We start from the raw sequence: 22,887 nt of genomic DNA, 5'->3' as shown, positions 1-22,887 counted from the left end.
TCCAGTCGATGGACACTTGTGTTTCTTCCACAGTTTAGCTATTGTGAATAATGCCGCTATGAACATGGGTATACAAATATCTTTTTGAGACTCTGCTTTCAATTCTTTTGAAGTAGAAGTGTTAGATCGTATGGTAATTCTTTTTCTAAGTTTTTGAGAAACCACAATATTGTTTTCCACAGTAGCTATACCATTTTACATTCCCACCAGCGATACACAAGACTTCCTCTTCTTCATTTCCTCACCAGCACTTGTTATTTTCTGGTGTTTTTTTCTAGTTTTATTGAGAAATAATTGACATATTTCACTGTATCAGTTTAAGATATATAACATGATTTTTTATTTATGCATTTTTAAAATTTTTGTAATGGAAGGATGGTTGAATAAATGTTACATTAGTGTCAGATGTACACACAGTGATTCAGCATGTCTGCACATTATGCTGTGCACACCACAAGCGTAGCCACCATCTGTCAGCATATAACACTATTACAATACCATTGACTATATTCCTTATGCTGTGTCTATTATCCCCATGACTTTCATTCCATAACTAGAATTCTCTATCTCCCATTCCCCTTCACCCATTTTACCCATCCCTCCCACCCTATTTTCTGGCTTTTTTTTTTTAATAGTACCTATCCTAATGGGTGTGAGGTGGTATTTCATTGTAGTTTTGATTTGCATTTGCCTTATGATTAGTGATGTTCAGCATCTTTTCATATGCTTATTGGCCATTTGTTTATCTTCTGTGAAGAAATGTCCACTCAAGTCCTTTGTCCATTTTTGAATCAGGGTGGGGTTTGTTATTTTTAGTCTTAGAAGTTCTCTGTATATTCTGAATATTAATCAGAATGTGATTTATAATATTTATCAGAATATGGTTATCATGTATATGATTTGCAAATACTTTCTCCCATTCTGTGGGTTGCCTTTTTACTCTGCAAGTAGTGTGTTTGGGTGCACAAAATCTTTATTATTTCTTTTTTTCTTTTTAAGTGTACTTACTTAGAGAGAGAGAGAGAGCACAAGGAGGGGAGAGGCAGAGAGAGAGCACAAGCAGGGGAGAGGCAGAGAGAGAGGGAGAGAGAGAGAGAATCTCAAGCAAGCTCTACATTGTCAGCGTGGAGCCCAACACAGGGCTCAAACACATGAACCATGAGATCATGACCTGAGCCAAAACCAGGAGTCAGACACTTAACTGACGGAACCACCAGGCGCCCCTTTGGATGCCAAAAATTTTTAATTTTCATGAAGTACTATTTGTCTGTTTTTCCTTTTGTTGTTATGCCTTTAGTGTCCTATCCAAGAAATCATTGCCAAATACTATGTCCTAATATTTTTATACTGTACTAATCCCCCACTTTAGACCTTAGTGGCACACTATAAAAATTGCTTTATAGTGATTGCTTCAGATCACTGAAAATACACCCCAAGTCCTAGAAAGGTAGTTTTCCCTTAATCTCTGATAAAGTGGAATCCAAGAAGTATGAGCTATTTTCAGAGTGGCTACCCTATTATTTTTATCTAGGAACAATATTCATTTTCATCAATGGATAAATAAAGGTTACTTTAGAACATGTGCTATTTGGAGGCGCCTGGGTGGCTCAGTCGGTTAAGCAGCTGACTTTGGCTCAGGTCATGATCTCACGGTCCGTGAGTTCGAGCCCTGCGTCGGGCTCTGTGCTGACAGCTCAGAGCCTGGAGCCTGTTTCAGATTCTGTGTCTCCCTCTCTCTGACCCTCTGCCGTTCATGCTCTGTCTCTCTCTGTCTCAAAAATAAATAAACATTAAAAAAATTAAAAAAAAAAAAAGAGCATGTGCTATTTGGAGTAAATATATAGCCTCTTTGTATTTGTCACTTCATCTCTGGAATCTGCCAAGCCAAAAGGGCCTGGGCATTGGAACCATTAATTCATGCCTCTTCCACCCTCACTCATTACACCATTGCCTTGTTTTGAATTTGCAACTGTCCCACTTGCTGGTTATAATGTATTATCCTTTTAATATATGCTAGATTTGATTTGCTAAAATTGTGTTTAGAATTTTTGCATCTATATTCATGCAGCGTATTGATATAATTTTGTAATGTCTTCTGGTTTTTTTTTAATCAGAGATAACACACTCATAGAATGAGTTGAAAGGTATACAGTCTTCTTTAATTATTTGGAAGAGTTTGTGTTGAATTGGTGCAAGTTCCTTCTTAAATGTTTGAGAGAGTTTTTACTGGAGCCATTTGTGTTGGGGGCTTTCTTTGTGAGAAAACTTTTTACTACAATTTCAATGTCTCTAATAGATAGGAGCCTATTCAAGTTATGTTTCCTCTTGAGTGAGGTTTGGTAGTTTATTTCTTAAGGAGTTTGTCCATTTCATCTAAGTAGTCAATATTGTTGACATAAAGTTGTTCATATTTCTTTATGATTTGTTTTAAATATCTGTAGAATCTTTAGTAATGTTACTTGTGACATTGGTAATTTTGTCTTTATTTCTAATCAGTCTGGCTAAAGGTTTATTAATTTTATGAATCTCAAAGAACCAGCTTTTGGTTTTATTGGTATTTTTTACTTTTCTATTTTCTGTTTCACTGATGATTGCTGTAACCTTAATTCCCTTCTTTTGCTTGCTTTGATTTTAATTTGCTTTTTTTTTTCTTCTAATTTTTCTAAGTATAAGCTGAGGCCATTGATTTGAGACAATTCTTCTTTTCTCTCACAGGCATTTAGTGCCGTAAATCTTCCCCAAAGAAATGGTTAGTGCCATCCCACAAATTCTGATATGTTTCACTTTCATTTAGTGCAAAGTATTTCCTAATTTCCCCTTTTATTTCTTCTTTGATCCATGAATTATTTAGTTTCTATATTTGGAGATTTTTCTAGCTAACTTTCTATTATTGATTTCTTTTTTTTTTTATTTATTTAAATTCAAGTTAGTTAACATACAGTGTAGTATTGGTTTTGGGAGTAGAATCCAGTGATTCATCACGTACATATGACACCCAGTGCTCATCCCAACAGGTGCCCTCCTTAATGCCCATCACCCAGTTAGCCCATCTCCCTATTCACCTCCCCTCTAGCAACACCCAGTTTGTTCTCTGTATTTAAGAGTTTCTTATGATTTGCCTCCCTCTGATTTTATCTTATTTTTCCTTCCCTTCCCCTATGTTCATCTATTATGTTTCTTAAATTCCACATATGAGTGAAATCATATGATATTTGTCTTTCTCTGCCTGGTTTATTTCGTTTAGCATAGTACACTTCTAATTTAATTCCATTTTGGTCAGAGAATATATTTTGTGTGATTTGAATCCCTTTTAAAAATACATATGTATATTTTAATTTTTTAATTTTATTTAAATCCAAGTTAGTTAACATGTACTGTAATAATTATTTCAGGAGTAGAATTTAGTGATTCATCACTTGCATATAGTACCCAGTGCTCATCCCAACAAGTGCCCTCCTTAAGATTTATTTTATCACCCACAATGCAGGTTTTCTTAGTAAATGTTTTGTATGCATTTGAAAAGCATGGATATTTTGCTATTGTGCTATTAAAAAATCAAATCAGATTAAGTTAGTTGATAGTATATCCTTCCTGATTATTTTTTTCTTACATTTCTAGTATTTAGAGAGATTAAAATCTCCAACTATAGTTGTGTATTTATTTCTCCTTGCCTTTCTATCAGATTTCATTCATGTATTCTAAAGCTTTCTTACTTAATACATAAGTACTTTGGGTTTTATGTCTTCTTGATTAATTCTTTACCATTAGAAAATTATCTTTATTTGCACTAATATTCTTTACTTTGAAATCTAAATCTTCTATTAACATAGCCACTCCAGTTTTCTTTTGAATAGTGTCAGCATACTATATCATTTTTGTCTTTTTTTTAAGTAAACTTGTATTTTAGAGTATTTGCACATTTACCAAAAGTTGCAAAGGTAACAGGTAGTTTCCACACATCCTCACCCAGCTCTTCTTGTCAGCAACCTTTTTCTAATGTTTTATTAAGATGTAATTCACATGCCATATACAATTCATCCATTTAAACTATACAATTCAGTGGTTTTTAGATACTTTCTTCTATCACAATCAATTAAAATTTTTTTTTTATTTGAGTATAGTTGACACACAGTGTTATTAGTTTCAGGTGTACACCACAATCAATTTTAAAGCATTTTCATTACCACAAAAAGAAACACCATAGCCATTAGTTGTCACTATTCATTCCACCATTCCCTGAGCCTTGTGCTATCACTAATCTACTTTCTGCCTCTGTGGATTTGCCTGTTCTGGACATTTCATTTGTATGAATGAAATTTTACAACATGTGATCTTTCATGACCAGCTTCTTTCACTTAGCATAATGTTATCAAGTTTCCTCCATGGTATATAGCATGTATCAGTATCTCATATGTTTTATTGCCACATAATATTACATTGCAAGTCTGTACCATATTTATTCATCAACTGATGAATATTTGAGTTGTTTCCATTTTTTAATTAAGATATCATTCATGTACCATAAAATTCACTTTTTTAAAGTGTGAAGGGGGCTTTTCCTTCTCTAAGTAGTGTGGCGTTTCAGCTTATCGGTTCTTCAGAATTTGCTACTGCTTATAAATCCACTTCATGACTTCTAAAATTTTATTAATCTCCCTGATCTCTTGTCTTTTTTCTCATTCTCTTTGCTCTTGTATGTTTTGCCATTTTTTTCTTTTGTGGTCATTTCAGTGGGGTTTGAGGAACAAAAGACTATTCAGTCTGCCACACTTACTATTTTTTTTAATTTTTGAGAGAGAGACAGAGACAGAGAGACAGGGCATGAGTCCAGGGGTGAGCGACAGGGAAGAGAGGGAGACACAGAATACAAAGCAGGTTCCAGGTGCCGAGCTGTCACAACAGAGGCCAACGTCGGGCTCAAACCCATGAACCGTGAGATCATGACCTGAGCTGAAGTCGGACATTTAACTGACTGAGCCACCCAGGCGCCCCTAATCTGCCATATTTAATAAAAAGAGCCCTTAAAATTATTTTTGAAGAAGGAAAATAAATTGTCAAAATTCTACTACTTTTACTTCATTTTCATTTTGCCTTTTTCCTCCCACTCTTTGTATACTTATGGATACAATCATAGCATATTTGGCTGATTTTCTTAAATGTAGCATAAGTACTTCTTTCATATAAGCATCACCATATAACTACTTTAATGGCAGAATAATATTCTTTGGTGTTAATAATGTTCTGTCATTTACCTAACCTTCCTTCTCCATTGTTAGGCATTAAAACTGCTAACTTTGGAGGGGGTATAGCTATTAAAGATAATGCCATAATAAACATTTTTGTTGAGCTTTTAGGGCATTTGCAAGTACACATAGTGAGATCTGTGACTCACCAAATTCCTCAATTTCCTGTGCTGGGACCCACAGATGCTTTTCTTCTTCCATTCCTTTTGTAGTCACACCTCAGAAAAAACACCTTGATGTGTATCTACTCACTTCTTTGCTGACTATGTTCTCCCAATCAGGCCCTTAATCTTCCTGATTTACGGTGCTGTTATAAACAACATTATGAGGTGCATCAGTCTTCACATGTGGAGTTCTTATCTCTCTATATAGATTATAAGCTCTTTGTAGACAGAGGTCCCATAGTGCTTGGTATTGAGTTAATAAAAAGCACGAGTTTACAGTAAACACTTATGGATAGATTATTTTGCTTTGTTCCTAAACAGGTTTAAGAATAGTTAAATATGTTTTAAAATCCATGAGTTCAGGGGTGTCTGGATGGCTCAGTCGGTTAAGTGTCTGACTCTTGATTTTAGCTCAGGTCATGATGTCACAGTACATTGGTTCAAACCCGACATCAGGCTCCGTGCTGACAGTGTGGAACCTGCGTGAGATTCTCTCTCTCCGTCTCTCTCTCTCTGTCCTTCCCATGTTCTCTCTCTCTCTCTCAAAATAAATAAACTTTAAAAATCCATGAGTTCAGAAAAATATGAATAAAAAAAGAAAAACTGGTCAACTGTGATGGATGCTAGAAAATAATGCATTGTTTTTAAAACTGATAAATGAAGGGATAAAATCTTGTATTTATCCGGTACAAATTACATGTTCAGGTCACCAAACAGTTGATGAATAGGAAGTTTCTCTTTACAGAAATACTCTAATAAATGAGGAAATGATGCTAGAATGAGAATATCACTATTTGATTATTCCTAATGAGTAATGAATCTAAGCATTGACCATAAACAACCTTTAACATCACAAAAAAGAGACAACCATATATAGTAATACAATCCATGAAGTATTCTTGCCAAACAATCAAGCCTGAATCCCATCAAGCCTCTAGATCCAACTGCCACTTTTCGGGAAATACAGAGGACAAAAGAGTATGTCATATGACACCACTGGGATGTAGTCAACAACCACCAGACTAATGGAAACTATTGGATAAATGATCCAGTTTCTTCAACAAATAGATTGCAAGTGAGAGGGAAAATAAGAGAGAGAGGGGCACCTGGGTGGCTCATCAGTAAACCATCCAACTTTTGATTTCACCTCAAGTGAGGATCTCACAGTCATGGGATCGAGCCCTGCATCAGGCTCTGCACTGAGCATGGAGCCTGCTTAATATTTTCTTCTCTCCCCCTCAGTCCCTCTCCCGTGGGAGAGTCCCTCTCTCTCTCTCAAAAAAAAAAACAAAAAAAAAAAAAACAGAAAAGAGAGAGAAAGAGATAGGTGGTAAAGGAACCTATAGATTAAAACTTAACTCAGAGATATAACTAATAGTAATATATGGACCATATTTGGGCCCTTCCTGAATCAAACTAATTGTGGGGAAAAAAAAAAAAAAAGAAAAACTTTTAACATTTATAAGGTAGTAAAAAATTCAAAACCTGACTAGCTATTTGATGTTAAAGAATTATTTTTTTAGTAATGTATTTGTAAAAGACTTGCATGAAATAATTTCTCACTGGAAGAATAGCCAATGTATCAATAACCCCAAAATTTATTTGTACAGAAAACAGTGGGAATTAATTATCATATTTCTTAGGCCCCTCTCAAGTATTTCCAGGCACTATTAAATGGTACTGAAACCAATAATCAAAGTTGGCAGTTGACATGTGTGATAATGTTTATACACTATTATTTAACATAGCAAAAAGTTGAAAACAATACAAATGTCCATTAACAGGAGCAAGGAAATGCTACATATTCGTGTAATGGAATTCCATACCGTAGTTGAATTGTGCAGTAATTACGAAAACAGATTCTGGGTTTGAAACTGTTAAGAAACTGTCTAGGTTTGAATCCAACTCTAGTTCCACCACTTCCTGGCAGTTTTCTTTTGGGTAAGATACTTGACTCTCTGTGCCTCAGTTCTTTCACCTCTAAAACAGGGGTAAAAATCTCAGTGAATCATAAGGTTGCATAAAGACTAAGTAAGTTGATAAGTGTACATAGTGAAAGATCAGTGTAGATTAGTTTTAATAATTATTATTATATACTATTATTACCTGAATAAGTCTAGCATCATAATATGTGAAAAAACAAACTGCAGAAGAAAACATAATATGGTAATATTTATATAAAGTTTAAAAACCTGTGTGTGCCTGGGTGGCTCAGTTGGTTAAGCATCTGACTTTGGCTCAGGTCATGATCTCACAGCTTGTGAGTTTGAGCCCCACTTTGGGCTCTGTGCTGACAGACAGCTTAGAGCCTGGAGCCTACTACAGATTCAGTGTTTCTCTCTCTCTCTCTCTCTGCCCCTCCCCCACTTGTGCTCGCTCTTACTCTCTCAAAAATAAATAAACTTTAAAATAAAAATAGAAATAAAGTTTTAAAACCTGTAAAAAAAAAAAGGGGGGGGGAGGTAGGAGATTTGGATCCTATCTTGTATTTTTAAGAATACCAAACCCAGGCAAAGTACTTGACACAAGCTTGTATTTTGTTCCTACAAATGTCAAAGTCAAAATTGATTTGACATCTGATCTCTTAATATTTTCTCTTAGTATTTACTAAGCAACCTAATACAGAGAATGTTTAGAAGGATAAGTGGTTAGGGGCACCTGGGTAGCCCCTTGATTTTGACTCAGGTCATGATCTCGCGATTCGTGGGTTGAGCTCTACACTGGGCTCTGCACTGATACCACAGAGCCTGCTTGGTATTCTCTCTCTGCTCCTCCCCCATTTGTGTGTACATGCTCACACGCACACTCTCTCTCTTTCAAAATAGATAAATAAGGACACCTGGGCTCAATCAGTTAAGCGTCCAACTTCAGCTCAGGTCATGATCTCATGGCTCGTGAGTTCGAGCCCCACATATCAGCTCGGAGCCTGGAGCCTGCTTGGGATTCTCTCTCTCTGCCCCTCCCCAGCTTGTGTGTGCGTGCTCACACGCATACTCCCTGTCTTTCAAAATAAATGAATAGGGACGCCTGGGTGACTCAGTCGGTTAAGCGTCTGACTTCGGCTCAGGTCATGATCTCACAGCTCGTGAGTTCAAGCCCCACATGTCAGCTCGGAGCCTGGAGCCTGCTTCAGATTCTGTCTCCCTCTCTTTTTTTCCCCTTCCCCACTTGTACTCACTCTCTCTCTCAAAAATAAACATTAAAAAGTAAGTAAGTAAGTAAGTAAGTAAGTAAATAAATAAATAAATAAACTAAAAAAAAGGAAAGATAAACGGTTAAGGACTTCAACCCTGTTGTTCCAACTACTGAAATTGGCACATCAGATGAATATACTGGTGAATGAATGTACTTCTTGTGCAGAAATTGTGTGCCTGAATCTTCTAAGTAATCTGGGAGAGGTTTAGACCATTATGGAATTGAGGTTACTTGCACTAGTCAATCTTAGAGTATAAGGTAGCAGAACAGAAAAAATTATAGTAGATTCTCACAATCACCCTTTTTTTAACTATTTGGATTTACCATTCTGTAAATTGCAATGACTAATGCACACAGTATCCTATATACTATAAGCCACTCTGTTTCTGCCCCTTCTGAGTTATATGTTTACAAAGAGTTTGTTGTGTTTCTTCTCAATTATGTAGTTTAATTAAATATAGCATAAGTCAATGAAATAGAAATTGTATACTTTGAGAAGCATCAATAAGGGGTAAAATGAAACCTACAATATAATCCTTGTCAGGCCAGTGTAAAATCATAAAAGTACTGGTTGGCACCATCCCCAAACTGTGCAATGAAGTATACTTGTATTCCAGCATCAGAGGTAGATTCGAAATACCCAGCAACTTAAACAATAAATATTTGTATTCTGCATTATTCTTTAAGACCATTACATATTTGTGGAATCAATCCTACCAGCTAGCTTTTTTCCTGAAATCTGGTTTCCCTCTACGCCCCCTAACTGGGTCCTTGGGCCTGGAGAACAAGCATGTCTAGCCAGATAGACCTTAGACCGACCCCTCATACTGACATCTTAACCTTCCCCTTGACCAACTCGTCTCTGAAATGATTTGTGTCCATTTATTTAGATTTGAATCTGGCCTGCTGGTTGGTAAGCCTGGTAATTTTATTCTCCACACCCTATCCCATGCTGAATTTCCTTTGAATGATTTGTGGAAAACGAATGGCATTGTTTATTTAATCTAGTACCTTCAGGGCTATTGTTTTTTTCTAGATAAGGAAGGAAGTCAACATATTCTTAAACATCTCATAAAATTGCATGGCAAAATATCACTTTTTTTTTTAGGACAGAACCATAAAAAAATATTAGGAAATATAAAATAAATATTGTTGCCAAAATTGAAGGGAAAGAGAGCTGTCATTTGACAACAGCATTCCCTACCATGACCACCACCACCACCATTGCACTCTCAGTGTGGATTGGGTCTCATGTTTGTACAAAACAAAAGGTCATGAAGTTGGTATATGGGCCAATTTGAGAAACTATCATAGGAAAGTTTTCTCTTCAAAGAAGTTATTAGCGGGAGATAGTTTCATAGGTGCTTATTTTCTTTGTTTACAAATACTACTGTTACAGAAACAGTGAATTGGAGACTCTAAACAATCTCATTGTATCCTTCTCCAGATAATTATAATATAGTTTTGTGGAATATCTCAATTTTTATATCTTACAGAAATGATACTGAACAGCAGAAAACCTTATTTCTCATCCCTTCTACTCATCTTGCTGTATGACCTCGGGGAAATCCATTTTTTTTTTGGTAGGGTCTCACAAATACACAGTGAAGACATGCAGCATTCACCTTACCACCCAAGACCAGCTAGACTACAAAGCTCCATTTTTGCAGTTCCTATCTAAAGCCCTGATAGAATGTAAGCAGAATAAGGTGCTACTGCCCTCTGCTGGTCCTAAGAACACACCTGCCCATCAGTGTGTGGGCTCTCCCATCCTAACAGTGAGAGGGACACAGTGGCCCTTGCCTGTGGTTAGAAAGACATTGCAGGAAACCACAAGGAAGGAGGAAGGTTTCATATTTGGAAAAATAATAATAGTTGAAGTATTGGGGAATTAATGATTTATTATGCATATATCAGATGCCATAGCCATGTGTGACTGCCTTGCCACCAAAAAGTATCCTATAATCACTTCCCCCCCACTACAGTGTCTCACCTGGGAAACAGTTGTGGGTGCTGATACTTGGAGCCACTGTCACTCTATCTTGGAATATATGCAGGCCACTTTTTTTTTGGAAGATTTAGGAGAGTTTTTGCATATTCATTTTTAGTTTATCAATAAATAGGAAGATAATAATTCATATGTGCCAAGGAAAGTGAATATGCAGCATCAGTAAGAAAAATGCTGAAAAGGAAAGGCAGGGCTTCATTATGCTCTCAGATCCCTAAGGAACTCTGTCAAGTTGTAATAAGAGATCTAAAGTTAATAATAGCTTTTTTGGTGTGTTGATGATCCTAAAAGTACTTTATGTGAGAAACTGATAAGGATTTGCTAAGAGCTCTGTTTTTCTGAGCTCATCTATATTAATTTCGGAACTCTAAAATTTAAAAATTTTAAGAGCTGCTGTTTATTATCTTGCATTTGTAAGAAATGGTGCTGCTTCTGACTATACTGACAGGAAAGGGAACTGAGAATTATGCTTTTATCTTGTTTGAATTTCATGCCTTTAAAATCTCTTTCTTTTTTTTTTTTAATGTTTATTTATTTTTGAGAGAGAGGCAGAGCGTGAGTGGGGGAGGGGCAGAGAGAGAGGGAGACACAGAATCCGAAGCAGGCTCCAGGTTCTGAGCTGTCAGCACAGAGCCTGACAAGGGGCTTGAACTCACAAACCATGAGATCATGACCTGAGCTGAAGTCAGACCCTTAACTGACTGAGCCACCCAGGCACCCCTAAAATCCCTTTCAAAATAGGTCTGTGCACTGCTACTGAGATCATTATTAGTCCTTAGAGTGCTGCAGAGCAAAAAAAAAAAAAAAGTGCAACCTACATCCCAAGTATCTACAAGCAGAGTATAGGAGGAACGTGGGATTCACATTGTCTGTGACTTCTGCTTACGTACTCACAGAACCACACACATTTTGCCCATGATTCCCCAATGGTAGATGGTAACTGTGTTTTAAAGGAGTATATAGGCATTATGAAGATCAACAGTGATCCTCATGCAGCTTCCCTTTGGAGAACTCTTGATTTTTGTTTTACAGCCAATCTCAACTTATAGTCACCTGATTGGGAGTTATAGTCAATCATCTCAGCAGCAGTACATAGTCCTAGCTTGAAAGGGACTTACACATGTGATACAGAAATACATAGACTCTCATAGGCAAAATCACAGCCATCCCGCTTCCAACTAAATAGGTACTACATTTCGTGGTATGCATGGTGCCTATTCCAGTTCTAGGTTTAGTCTGCTCTAGACCAAGAAGGAAATTAGCATGTATTAGAATATCATTTTTACCAGGTATCTTATTCATCTGTTATACATCCCTAAGAAATGAACCAACTTTTGCTACATAACTCTTATATATATAACCTTAATAGTAATCTTCAGTGTCCAACATTCCAAAAGAAGAGAAGTAATCTTATTAAATTGCTTTAAAAACCTTATCAGAAACCTTAGTCCTACTCATTGAAAACAGATGAACTCAATTCCAAAAAATAAAATGAACAAAAATTGTCTTTTGAGAACATTACCTGCTGTTTGCTGAGAAATTATCGATTAAAAAATTTTTGAAATATCTTTAACCTTTAGAGATGAAAGCCAGTAGCTATGGAAAGATTATTTAAATCATTAACTGGAACTGACAATATGAATCACATGTGAAAGTAAAAATACAATGTTAATTAAAATCATACCAGATCCTTCAAGGCAGAATATTACTTTGGGAAACAAAACCCTGAAGTGCAGGAAAAAAACAGCAGTGCTAATTAGTACTTAACTTCTTTTATGATGTTTTTTGCAAGACAGTTTGGTACACAAAAAAGAGCAGGGGCTTTGGAACCAAACAAACTTTGGGCTTGAAAATCGTTTTTACTACTTATGTAATTTGTTATTTGGCTTTAGGCAATCACTTAAACCTCCCTGAACTTCTGTTTCCTCTTCCTTAAATTGGCAATAATACGGTGCATCTTATATTTAGTATTAAGTGAGATATGTAAATATTTATGAAGTGCCTCAAGTGCCTGCAGAGTTAGTTTTCCTTCCTTCTATTGTAAATCACAGAGTAAGGTTTACTCTTACTTTGAAGCCCAGCAGGAAGTCCTGGAAAGGAAGGTTTGGTTTGAGATTACCTTCCCTTGACCAGTCTTGGTTACCAGAAAATGCCATTGAAGTGCAGGACATTCTGCTAGGGAGTATGTGAGGCAGGCAGCAGTCTTGGTGGGGAGGTAATGGGCTAGAGTGACCAGTAGGGAGGGTGTAATTCTTTTTGAGTCCCAAATGCATGACACGCCCTCATTCTGTGTGTAAGGCCACACTGCAGGTTCACTCACATTTTAATTAGTGCCTCCCCCCAGCAAAATGTACTCTGAAACCAAGTAGAAAAAAATTTAAATTATCTGAAGCTTTATGTTTAGGTTACGATGGATTTCATTTACATATCCTAATTGTAATAAGAGCTACCAACTCCAAAGTGCCAGGTACTTTTCATACATTCTCTAATTCATATAATAACTTCGATTTCTAGCTGATGCTAAAATGTCTGTGAAGTGACTGAGACCCTAAAGGATTTCATAGGAAGCCCAAAGTTGCCAGCTATAAAATTAATATGTTTAAAAAAAGAAAGGAGAAAAATGAATAGGTTGCTGATTGCTAAGCTTGTACTGCCATAAGGTATTGTTTAGGTAAACCCTTTGATAACATCTATGATCAACCATGACCCCTGTAATTTTCTGAACCTTCATGACTTGGTCAGCCCTGTGATGATATGTATTGTGTGTTCTCACAGAAACTGGCCCCTGGAGTCAGCCAGTTTGCTTACACCTGTGTGCAGGACCACCCCATTTGGACGAATCAGCAATTTTGGGAGACAACCTTCTACAGTGCAGTGCAGGAACAGGTTCGCTCTCTGTATCTCTCAGCCAAGGAAGACAATCATGCCCCATATCTGAAGCAAAAGGTAAGAGAAGAAAGGTGCTGGTGTGGGACTGGGATCTGGCTTCAAGGAAAGCTTATTCAGATATTCCCAGGGCAAAAAGAAACCCAAGCACTTTCTACCAGTGCATTTAAGTTTCATTTTAGGGAACCCTGTCGTGACCGTCTTTACTGTGTTGATTTCTGATATTACATTTTTCCATAATAACTTCTTAATATAGTTCTTTAGCATTAGAATTGTTTTATTATATTTTAATAAATAAGAATCCTTTTGAAACAATTATAGGAAGTTGAACAGAAAAAAGAAAATGAAAATACCTGGGCAGATGTCTTTGTGCAATTAACTTTTTGAAGAAATGTCAAATTAAAGTTAAATGACTCTAAAATAAATGTAAAATTCAATAGTTCTTCTCAAAAGTATGTCAGCAATAAGTCTAGTTCTCCTTTTAGGAATATTCTATATGTTTCTACATATTTTATCAGCATCAATTATACTTCAGAAAAATATCAGAATATTTTAAAAAAAGAAAATTGTTTTTAATTTGAAAAAGGAGTTTAAATTTTCTGAAATTTTAAAGTGTCATTCACTAAGTGTCTGGTCTTAGGCAATCACTTTACTTCTCTGTGCCTTATTTCCACATTGGTAAAATGAGTAGATAGAATTTTTGTAAGACTTTGATGTATAATACAAGTAAAGGGCACTCAAAAGTGCCTGACACATAGTAAATAATAAATGTTAGAAATTACCAACCTTATTAATTGAACTTAAACCAGGATTAAAGGCAGATTGTCAATGTTGATTCACTTTAAGAGTAATTTTTTAATTTTTTTTTTATTAAGAGTAATTTTTAATTCTACATGCTGGGCTAATACATTACTGATGATCCTTCCCATCACCCTCCATTTTACTTCATTTTTTTAAATTTCAGTGTAATTAACATACATTGTTATATTATTTTCAGGTGTATAATATAGTGATTCAGTAATTCTATATATTCATTACTCAGTGTTCATCACATTAAGTGTACTCTTAATCTCCTTCACCTATTTCACCCATTCCCCCACTCACCTTTCCTCTGGGACCACCACATTGTTCTCTATAGTTAAAGCCTATTTTTTTTGTCTCTTTTTTTCTTTGTTCATTTGTTTTGTTTCTTAAATTACACATATAAGTGAAATCATATGGTGTTTGTCTTTCTCTGACTGACTCATTTCACTTAGCATTTATACCCTCTAGATACATCCATGCTGTTGCAAATGGCAAGATTTCATTCTTTTTTATGGTTGAATAATATATATATATATGTATACATATACGTACATATACGTATGTATGTATGTGTGCGTGTGTATACACACGCACACACACACACACCATATCTTTATTCATCTGTCAGTGGACACTTGGGTTGCTTCCTAATTTGGCATTATAAATAATGCCAACATATCAATGCATGTATCTTTTCAAATTAGTGTTTTCCTATTCTTTAGGTGAATACCCAGTAGTGGAATTACTGGATCATTACCACCTGTATACCTGTGTCCTAATAATATTTGACTCCCACATTTACAAGGAAATTATCTCTATTTTAAATTTTTTGAAGAACCTTCATTCTGTTTTCCACAGTGGCTGCACTAGTTTCCATTCCCACCAATAGTGCACAAGGGTTGCTTTTTCCCTGCATCCTCGCCAACACTTGTTGTTTCTTACATCACCCCATATTTTAAATTGACCTTGTATTATGTGAGATAAATGAATTTAGATACCTAACAGGAATTATGTAGTAGTATTCAAGTATTTCTATATCTCATGTAATTTTAAACATCATTTGTCTATTCTTGAGTATGATAAGAACAGAATCATTAATAAAAAATAGCTGACATCTCATATTCCAAACTATTATTCTACACTGCTAGTGTGAATTGTTTACTTAATTTAATGTAAAACTCAGATTTTTCTTTCAAAACACCAAATGTACTTGGGTAAGGGGTAACTATAGCAGATGCAAATTAGTTTGAGGTCACGGTCCAGAAATATTTGGGCTGGCATGGTGCTTTTGATAGTTTTTAAAAGCAGATGTAGTGTAACATTGGTATATCTCAAAAGTATTTGTAGAGCAAACACATGTCACTACTTCTCTGTCCTCTTTTCTAAAGAAGTCTCTCTATGATACACAGATTATATACAAGTGAGACTAGGGACACCTGAGTGGCTCAGTCATTTAAGCATCCGACTTCGGCTCCAGTCACGGTTTCACGGTTTGTGGGTTTGAGCCCCACATCAGGCTCTGTGCTGTTAGCTTGGAGCCTGGAGCCTGCTTTGGATTCTGTCTCTCTCTCTCTCTCTCTCTCTCTCTCCCCCTCCCCTGCTCACTCTCTGTCTTTCAAAAATAAATAAATGTTAAAAAAAATTTTTTTAAAAACAAGTGAGACTAGATATACTAGCTCTACTTAACTTTTCAGCCTACTAGGAAACTCCTCTTTAAAATCCCATTGTCAGACATACCAAAAAGAAAAAAGAAAGAGGATTTTAAGAAGATGGTGGGAGAGAACCATAGACTCACATTGTCCCACAAACACAACTAGATAACTATCAAATCATCTAAAAACCTCAGAAATCAATCTGAAAATGGCAAAACAAACTCCACAACTAAAGATAGAGAAGAAGGCACATTGAAGAAGGTAGGAAGTGCAAGATGTGGCTTGGAAGAGAAACAGATCATGGCCAGTGAGGTAGAGGGAGCTACAGTTGCACAGAAGAGTAAGAGACAAACTTGCGTACCAGGCGTGCATGGGGAAAACAAATCCCCATAGAACTGGCTTAGAAAGTGAGAGGGACCAAATTTCTTGAATTCTTGCAACCAGAAGAGCTTTAAAACATGAAGTTTTAAGGCCAGTGGACTTGGCTCAGTGAGAGCCCAGAGGACACTGGGGCTGCTCTTGGAGAAAAAGCAGGCCAAACAGCCCAAGGACATACTGCATAGAAACAGTAATCTGAAGAAAACCTGGGACACACAGTGGGGAGGTTAGTTGTTCATCTTTGAGTATGTCACAGAGGCAGCATTCACAGAGACCCCTCCAGGAACAAAGGAGCTGGCAGGTGCCATTTCCCTTCCCTGGCCCTCAGCATAAACACAGAGCCACCTGTGGGAACCAGTGCAGCTACCCAATTTTCTTACTCCAAGCCCCACCCCCTGTACTCAGTGGAACCGCCTTCTTAGCCCCAACCTGGTAGGTCTCCTCCCCTAGAGGACCAGCTCAAACCCCTGCCATTACCATCCCCATCTGTAAGTTTTGTGAGGACTCGGTTGCGGTGGCAGCAGCAAGAGGCGTCATTTCACAAGCAGACCAGAGCATGCCTAGTTACAATGCACTGCAGCCAGGACACAACAGCAGACCACACACAGCACACACTGGAGGTATCTGGAAGCACCAGAGCTGGGAAAATAGGGGACACTACATTGCAGGATACTACAGAACTTCATAAAGCCATTATCCTAAAAAAACAGGAGACAACTAACTTTTCTAACACCCAGAAACAGGCACAGAGACTTAGACAAAATGAAAAGACAGAGGAATTTGTCCCAAATGAAAAACCAGGACAAGGCCACAGCTGGAGATCTAAGTGACACAGATTTAAGTAACATACCTAGTGGAGAATTTAAAGCAATGATCATAAGGATACTCACTAGATTTGAGAAAAGAGTGGAGGACATCAGTGAGACGATTAACACAGAGATAGGGAATAATATAGCAAAGATAAAAGTCTCAGTAAAGGAAATGAGAAATATGCTTGATGGAATGAACAGCAGGATGGAGGAAACAAAGGAATGAATTAATGACCTAGAAGACAGAGTAATGGAAAGTAATCAAGAACAACAAAAGAGAGAAAAAGAATCATGAAAATTAGAATAGAATAAGGAACTCAGTGACTCCATCAAACATGATAAAATCCATATTATAGGAGTCCCAAAAGAAGAAGAGAGAGAAAAGGGTGACAGAGTTTACCTGAAGAAATGATACCTGAAAACTTCCTAATCTGGGGAAGGAAACATCCAGATCCAGGAGGAATAGAGAACCCTGAAAAAAAATTAACAGAAGCATATCCACACCAAGACATCTTGTAATTAAAATGGAAAATATAGATACAAAGCAAAAATATTAAAAGACACAAGACAAAAGAGGACAGTTACATACAAAGGAAACTTCATAAAGCCATCACCAGGTTTTTTTTTAGCAGAAACTTCCCAAGCCAGAAAGGAGTGGCATAACATATTCAAAGTGCTGAGTGGGAAAAATTTGCATCCACAAATACTCTATCCAGCAAAGCTAACATTCAAAGTAGGAGGAGAAATAAAGAGATTGATAGACAAACAGTAATTAAAGGAGTTCATCACTACTAAACCAGCCCTGCAAGAAATACTAAATTCCTCTCCATGAGAGGAAAAGAAAGACCAAAAGTGATAGTAGGAAAGTAGGAATCACAAAAGCAGTTAAAATGAATATTTCTATAAAAAACCACTCAAGGAAATCACAAAATAAAAGGATGTAAAATGTGACACCATATACCTAAAACATGGGGAGGCCAGGAGTAAAGAATGAGTTCAACCTTAAATGACCATCAACTTAATATAGACTGTTGTATGAAGAAGAGGTTACATGCAAAGCTAATGGTAACCACAAATCAAAACCGCTAATAAATATTCAAAGAATACAGAGAAACAAATCCAAATATATCAGTAAAGAAAACCAGCAAACCACAAAAGAGAGAAAGACAAGAAAGGATCAGAATCTTCAGAAACAACCAAACAAGTAAGTAATAAAATGACAGTAAACACATATCTATCAATAATTACTTTGATTGTAAATAGACTAAATGCTATGCATTTTTCACAGAACCAGAATAAACAATCCTATAATTTAAATGGAACCACAAAACACCCCAAATAGCCAAAGCAATCTTGAAAAAGAAAAGCAAAGCTGGAGGCATCACAGTTCCAGACTTCAAGTCATATTATAAAGCCATAGTAATCAAAACAGTATGGCCCTGGCACAAAAATAGATACATAGGTCAATAGAACAGATCAAAAACCCACAAAGAAACCAACAGTTATATGGTCAATTAATCTTCAACAGAAGAAAAAAGAATATCCAATAGGAAAAAATAGTCTCTTCAACAAATGGTCCTGAGAAAACTGGACAGCAACGCAAAAGAGTGAAACTGGACCGCTATCTTTCACCATACACAAAAGTAAACTCAAAATTGAGTAAAACCCTAAATGTGAGACCTGAAACTATAAAAATCCTAGAAGAAAGCACAGGCAGTAATTTCTCAGACATCAGCCATAGCAATTTTTTTCTAGAAAGGTTCCCGGAGGCAAGGGAAACAAAAGCAAAAATAAACTATCAGGACTACATCAAAATAAAAAGCTTTTGCACAGTGAAGAAAACAGTCAACAAAACTAAGAAGCAATCTACAGAATGACAGAAGATATTTTCAAAAGACAAGTCTATAAAGGGTTACTATCCAAAACATATAATGAACTTCTAAACCTCAATACCCCAAAAGCAAATTATTAGTAAATGGGCAGAAGATATGAACAGACATTTCTCCAAAGAAGACATGCAAATGTCAAAAGACACATGAAAAGATGTTCATCATCACTTACCATCAGGGAAATATAAATCAAAACTGCAATGAGATATCACCTCATACCTGCCAAAATGGCTAAAATCAAAAACATAAGAAACAGCAAGTGTTGGCAAGGATGTGGGGAAACACTCGTGCGCTGTTGGTTAGAATGCACACTGGTGCCAAACAGTATGGAAGTTCCTCAAAAAATTAAAAATAGAACTACCCTACGATCCAGCAATCACAATGTCACAATACTGGGTACTTACCCAAAGAATACAGAAACACTAATTCAAAGGGATACATGCACCCTGATGTTTATAGCGGGTTATCAACAATAGCCAAATTATGAAAGCAGCCCAAGTGTCCATTGATTGAAGAATAGGTAAAGGAGATGTGGTTTATGTATACAGTGAAATATTATTCAGTCATAGAGGAATAAAATCTTACCATTTGCAACTACATGGATAAAGCTAAAGAATGTAATGCTAGGGGTGACTCAGTCAAGTGTCCAACTTTGGCTCAGGTCACGATCTCATGGTTTGTGGGTTCGAGCCCCACATCGGGCTCTGTGCTGACAGCTCAAAGCCTGGGGCCTGCTTCAGATTCTGTGTTTCCCTCTGTCTCTCTGCCCCTCACCTGCTTGTGCTCCCTCTCGCTCTTTCTTGCTCTCTCTCTCAAAAATAAATAAACATTAAAAAAGAGTGTAATGCTAAAAAAAAAAAAATAAGTCAGCCAGTTAAAGACAAATACCATAAGATTTCACTCATATGTGGAATTTAAGAAACAAATGATCATGGGAAAAGAAGAGAGAAACTGAGAAACAGACTCTTTATGAAGAACAACCTGGTGGTTACCAGAGGGGAGGTGTGTGGGGGAATGGGTGAAATAGGTGATGGGGTTAAAGAGCGTACTTATCATGATGAGTACTGAGTGCTTGTTTTATTATGTACTTGTTGAATCACCACATTGTACACCTGAAACTACTATAACACTGTATGTTAATCAAACTGAAATTAAAATTAAAAACTTAATAAAAAATAAAATGTCTCATTACCACCTGTATACCTGTGTCCTAATAATATTTGACTCCCACATTTACAAGGAAATTAGCTCTATTTTTTGTGATTTTGGTCATTCTGTCTCCTCCCAAACAACAGAAGAGAAGAAACACATCAGAGTACAGTAAAACCTTGGTTTGAGAGCATAATTCATTCTGGAAGCATGCTTATACTCCAAAGCACTTGTATATCAAAGCAAATTTCCCCCAAAGAAATAATGGAAAAACAGATGATTTGTTCTACAACCCAAAAATATTCATATAAAAGTTATTATAATACTGTAATATAATATAAAATAATAAAATACAAAATATAAAGAAAAATAAATTAACCTGCACTTACCTTTGAAAACCTTTGTGGCTGGTGTGAGGGAGATAAGAAGGGAAGGGTTATTGTGCGGGATGACTTTCACTATCACTAACAGAATCACTGCTATCTATTGGCTCCATGGGATTTTTTCTTTTCATGCAACTTTAACAAGGAATCTATCCAATGACCTAGAATGAAGCAAAGCATTCCTAAGCTTGTATGGAAAAGCAAAGGACTGTCCATAGGTGCTTTGAAGTGACAAAAAGTACGCTAGTGCTAGTTGTAGGCACTTTCAACATTCTGAAAAATCACTGATTTCTTCCAAGCATCTGAGCTTGGGACCTGAGACCAAGCATCTGAGCTTGGGAGACGATCACCCACAATCCCGTAGCAAGAGAGAGAGAGAAGAACCATTGGCTCAGTTGTGATCATGTGCCATTCAGCATCATGTACTACTCATATTGCAAGACATTGCTTTTATCAAGTTAAAATTTATTAGAAATCTTTGCTTGCCTTGTGGAACACTTGCAGAACAAGTTACGGGCAATCCAAGGTTTTACTGTATTAGTAAGTGCTGCTGGAGTGCATTCATTCATTTATAGGTATTTTGCATTAGCAATTTGTTATAATTAGCAGCTTGGAAGAGGTGGAGCCATAAAGATAAATAAATGCAATGAAATGTTAGCAGTGCAAAATGTATCCATCCATGCTTTGCTGCTGCTTCCCTGAATTCATCACATGGTTCCACTCAAGATTGGCTGGAACTGGAAGAAAAAGGCTAGAATTTGTTTTGTTGTTACATTTTGTTTATATGTTTTATTTTTTTGGAGACATAGATATTTATTTAATAGATGGATTATTGAAACATGTTCAATGCTTTCTGAGCTTGTGTGATGTCACAGATTTGCATTGTTTTTTTAGGATAAGCTTCCAGATGACCAGTATCAGGAAAAGACAGCAATGGACCTGGCAGCTGAGCAGCTACGACTTTGGCCTTCTCTGAGCAAATCAACTCAGCAGGAGCTGGTGCAACGTGAGGAAAGCACTGTCTTCAGTCAGGCCATTCATTTTGCAAACCTCATGGTGAACCTGCTGGTTCCATTGGATACAAGTAAGAATAAGCTCCTAAAAACATCAGCACCAGGCGACTGGGAGAGTGGAAGCAACAGCATTGTCACAAACAGGTACCAAAATGTGCACACACGAGACCTTTCTATTCTTGTCTTAGCAGACAATATAAACCATTTTGAGCAAATACTGCTGTACATATTTCAAAAATTTAAGCATTTTCCTTACCTTCAGACTTGCTCAACTCTTTTTTTTTCAACCCTTCTATATTAAAAGATCTTCACTTCATCTAATTCTTCTTTTTTTTTTTTTTAATTTGAGAGAGAGAGCAGGGGAAAGGGGGTGGGAATGAGAGAGAGAGAGAGAGAGAGAGAGAGAGAGAGAGAAAGAGAGAGAGAATCTTAAGCAGGTTCCACATGGAGTGCATAGCCCCACGTGGGGCTAGATTCTATGACCTAAGCTGAAATCAAGAGTCAGACGTTCAACCAAGCCACCCAGACACCCCTTATCTGACTGTTCTTAACCATCTCCCACATTCTCTTCTCTTTTGTGACCTGGTATTTCAAATGTCTCACCCACTACAGATCAAGCCCTTCAGTTACTTTCTGCCATAGCAATTTACAGAAAGCAGCCCGGAAAATTACTAATCAACTTCTTGCCAAAGTGATTATTTGTTTCTCGGCCCTCCTTTTTTCAGTGTATGCATTGCATTTGTTTATAATCGTGTCCTCAACCATGCCTTGCTCCCAGCCTTGCTACAATGACTTCCAGTATCACGGAGAATAAATCCATGGGCTACAAGGCCTAACCGGATTTGGCCCCTGACAACTTCTCTGACTTTATTTCCTATCACTCTTCTGCCAATAAAACTGTCTCCCTGCTAATGCTAATCCTCAGACACTCTAAGCATAATACTGCCTCAGGATCTTTGTACTTGTTCCTACAGTCTGAAATACTCTCCCTGAAATAGTCACAACAATCACTCCCTCACTTCATTTAATTCTCTGGTCATATGTCATCTACTTAGAGAGGCCTTCCTGACTTCCTTATCTTAGTAGCATATCCATCACTCTTTCTCCTACCTTGCATTTTTTTCTTTCATGACACTTTCTACAACCTGATTTATTTTCATATATTTGCTTATTGTATGATTCATTCATTGCTGTACCCCCAGCTCTTTGCATATAGTAGACACTCACTAAATATTTGGTTGAACATGTGATTAAATGAATGAATAAATGAACTGCATACCGAACAGTAGTGAAACTCTAACCTTTTAGGTCTTC

General features: G+C 36.7%; 1 protein-coding gene across 4 annotated transcripts in view; it reads left to right on the top strand.

Moving 5' to 3' along the window:
- SBF2 (SET binding factor 2) overlaps window positions 1-22,887 on the top strand; it is a 484,561-nt gene that overhangs the window by 384,344 nt on the left and 77,330 nt on the right. For all 4 annotated transcript variants that reach the window (XM_058688209.1, XM_058688205.1, XM_058688206.1 and 1 more), the window contains exons 18-19: window positions 13,386-13,556; window positions 21,455-21,717. In XM_058688209.1, the coding sequence (XP_058544192.1) occupies window positions 13,386-13,556; window positions 21,455-21,717 (434 nt within the window). The remainder of the gene's footprint in view (window positions 1-13,385; window positions 13,557-21,454; window positions 21,718-22,887) is intronic.

The sequence above is a fragment of the Neofelis nebulosa genome, chromosome 10, assembly GCF_028018385.1.
Source record: "Neofelis nebulosa isolate mNeoNeb1 chromosome 10, mNeoNeb1.pri, whole genome shotgun sequence".
NCBI classification, from domain to species: Eukaryota; Metazoa; Chordata; class Mammalia; order Carnivora; family Felidae; genus Neofelis; species Neofelis nebulosa.
The sequence above is the reverse complement of the archived record's forward strand: the minus strand, read 5'-3'. Positions and strand labels throughout refer to the sequence as shown.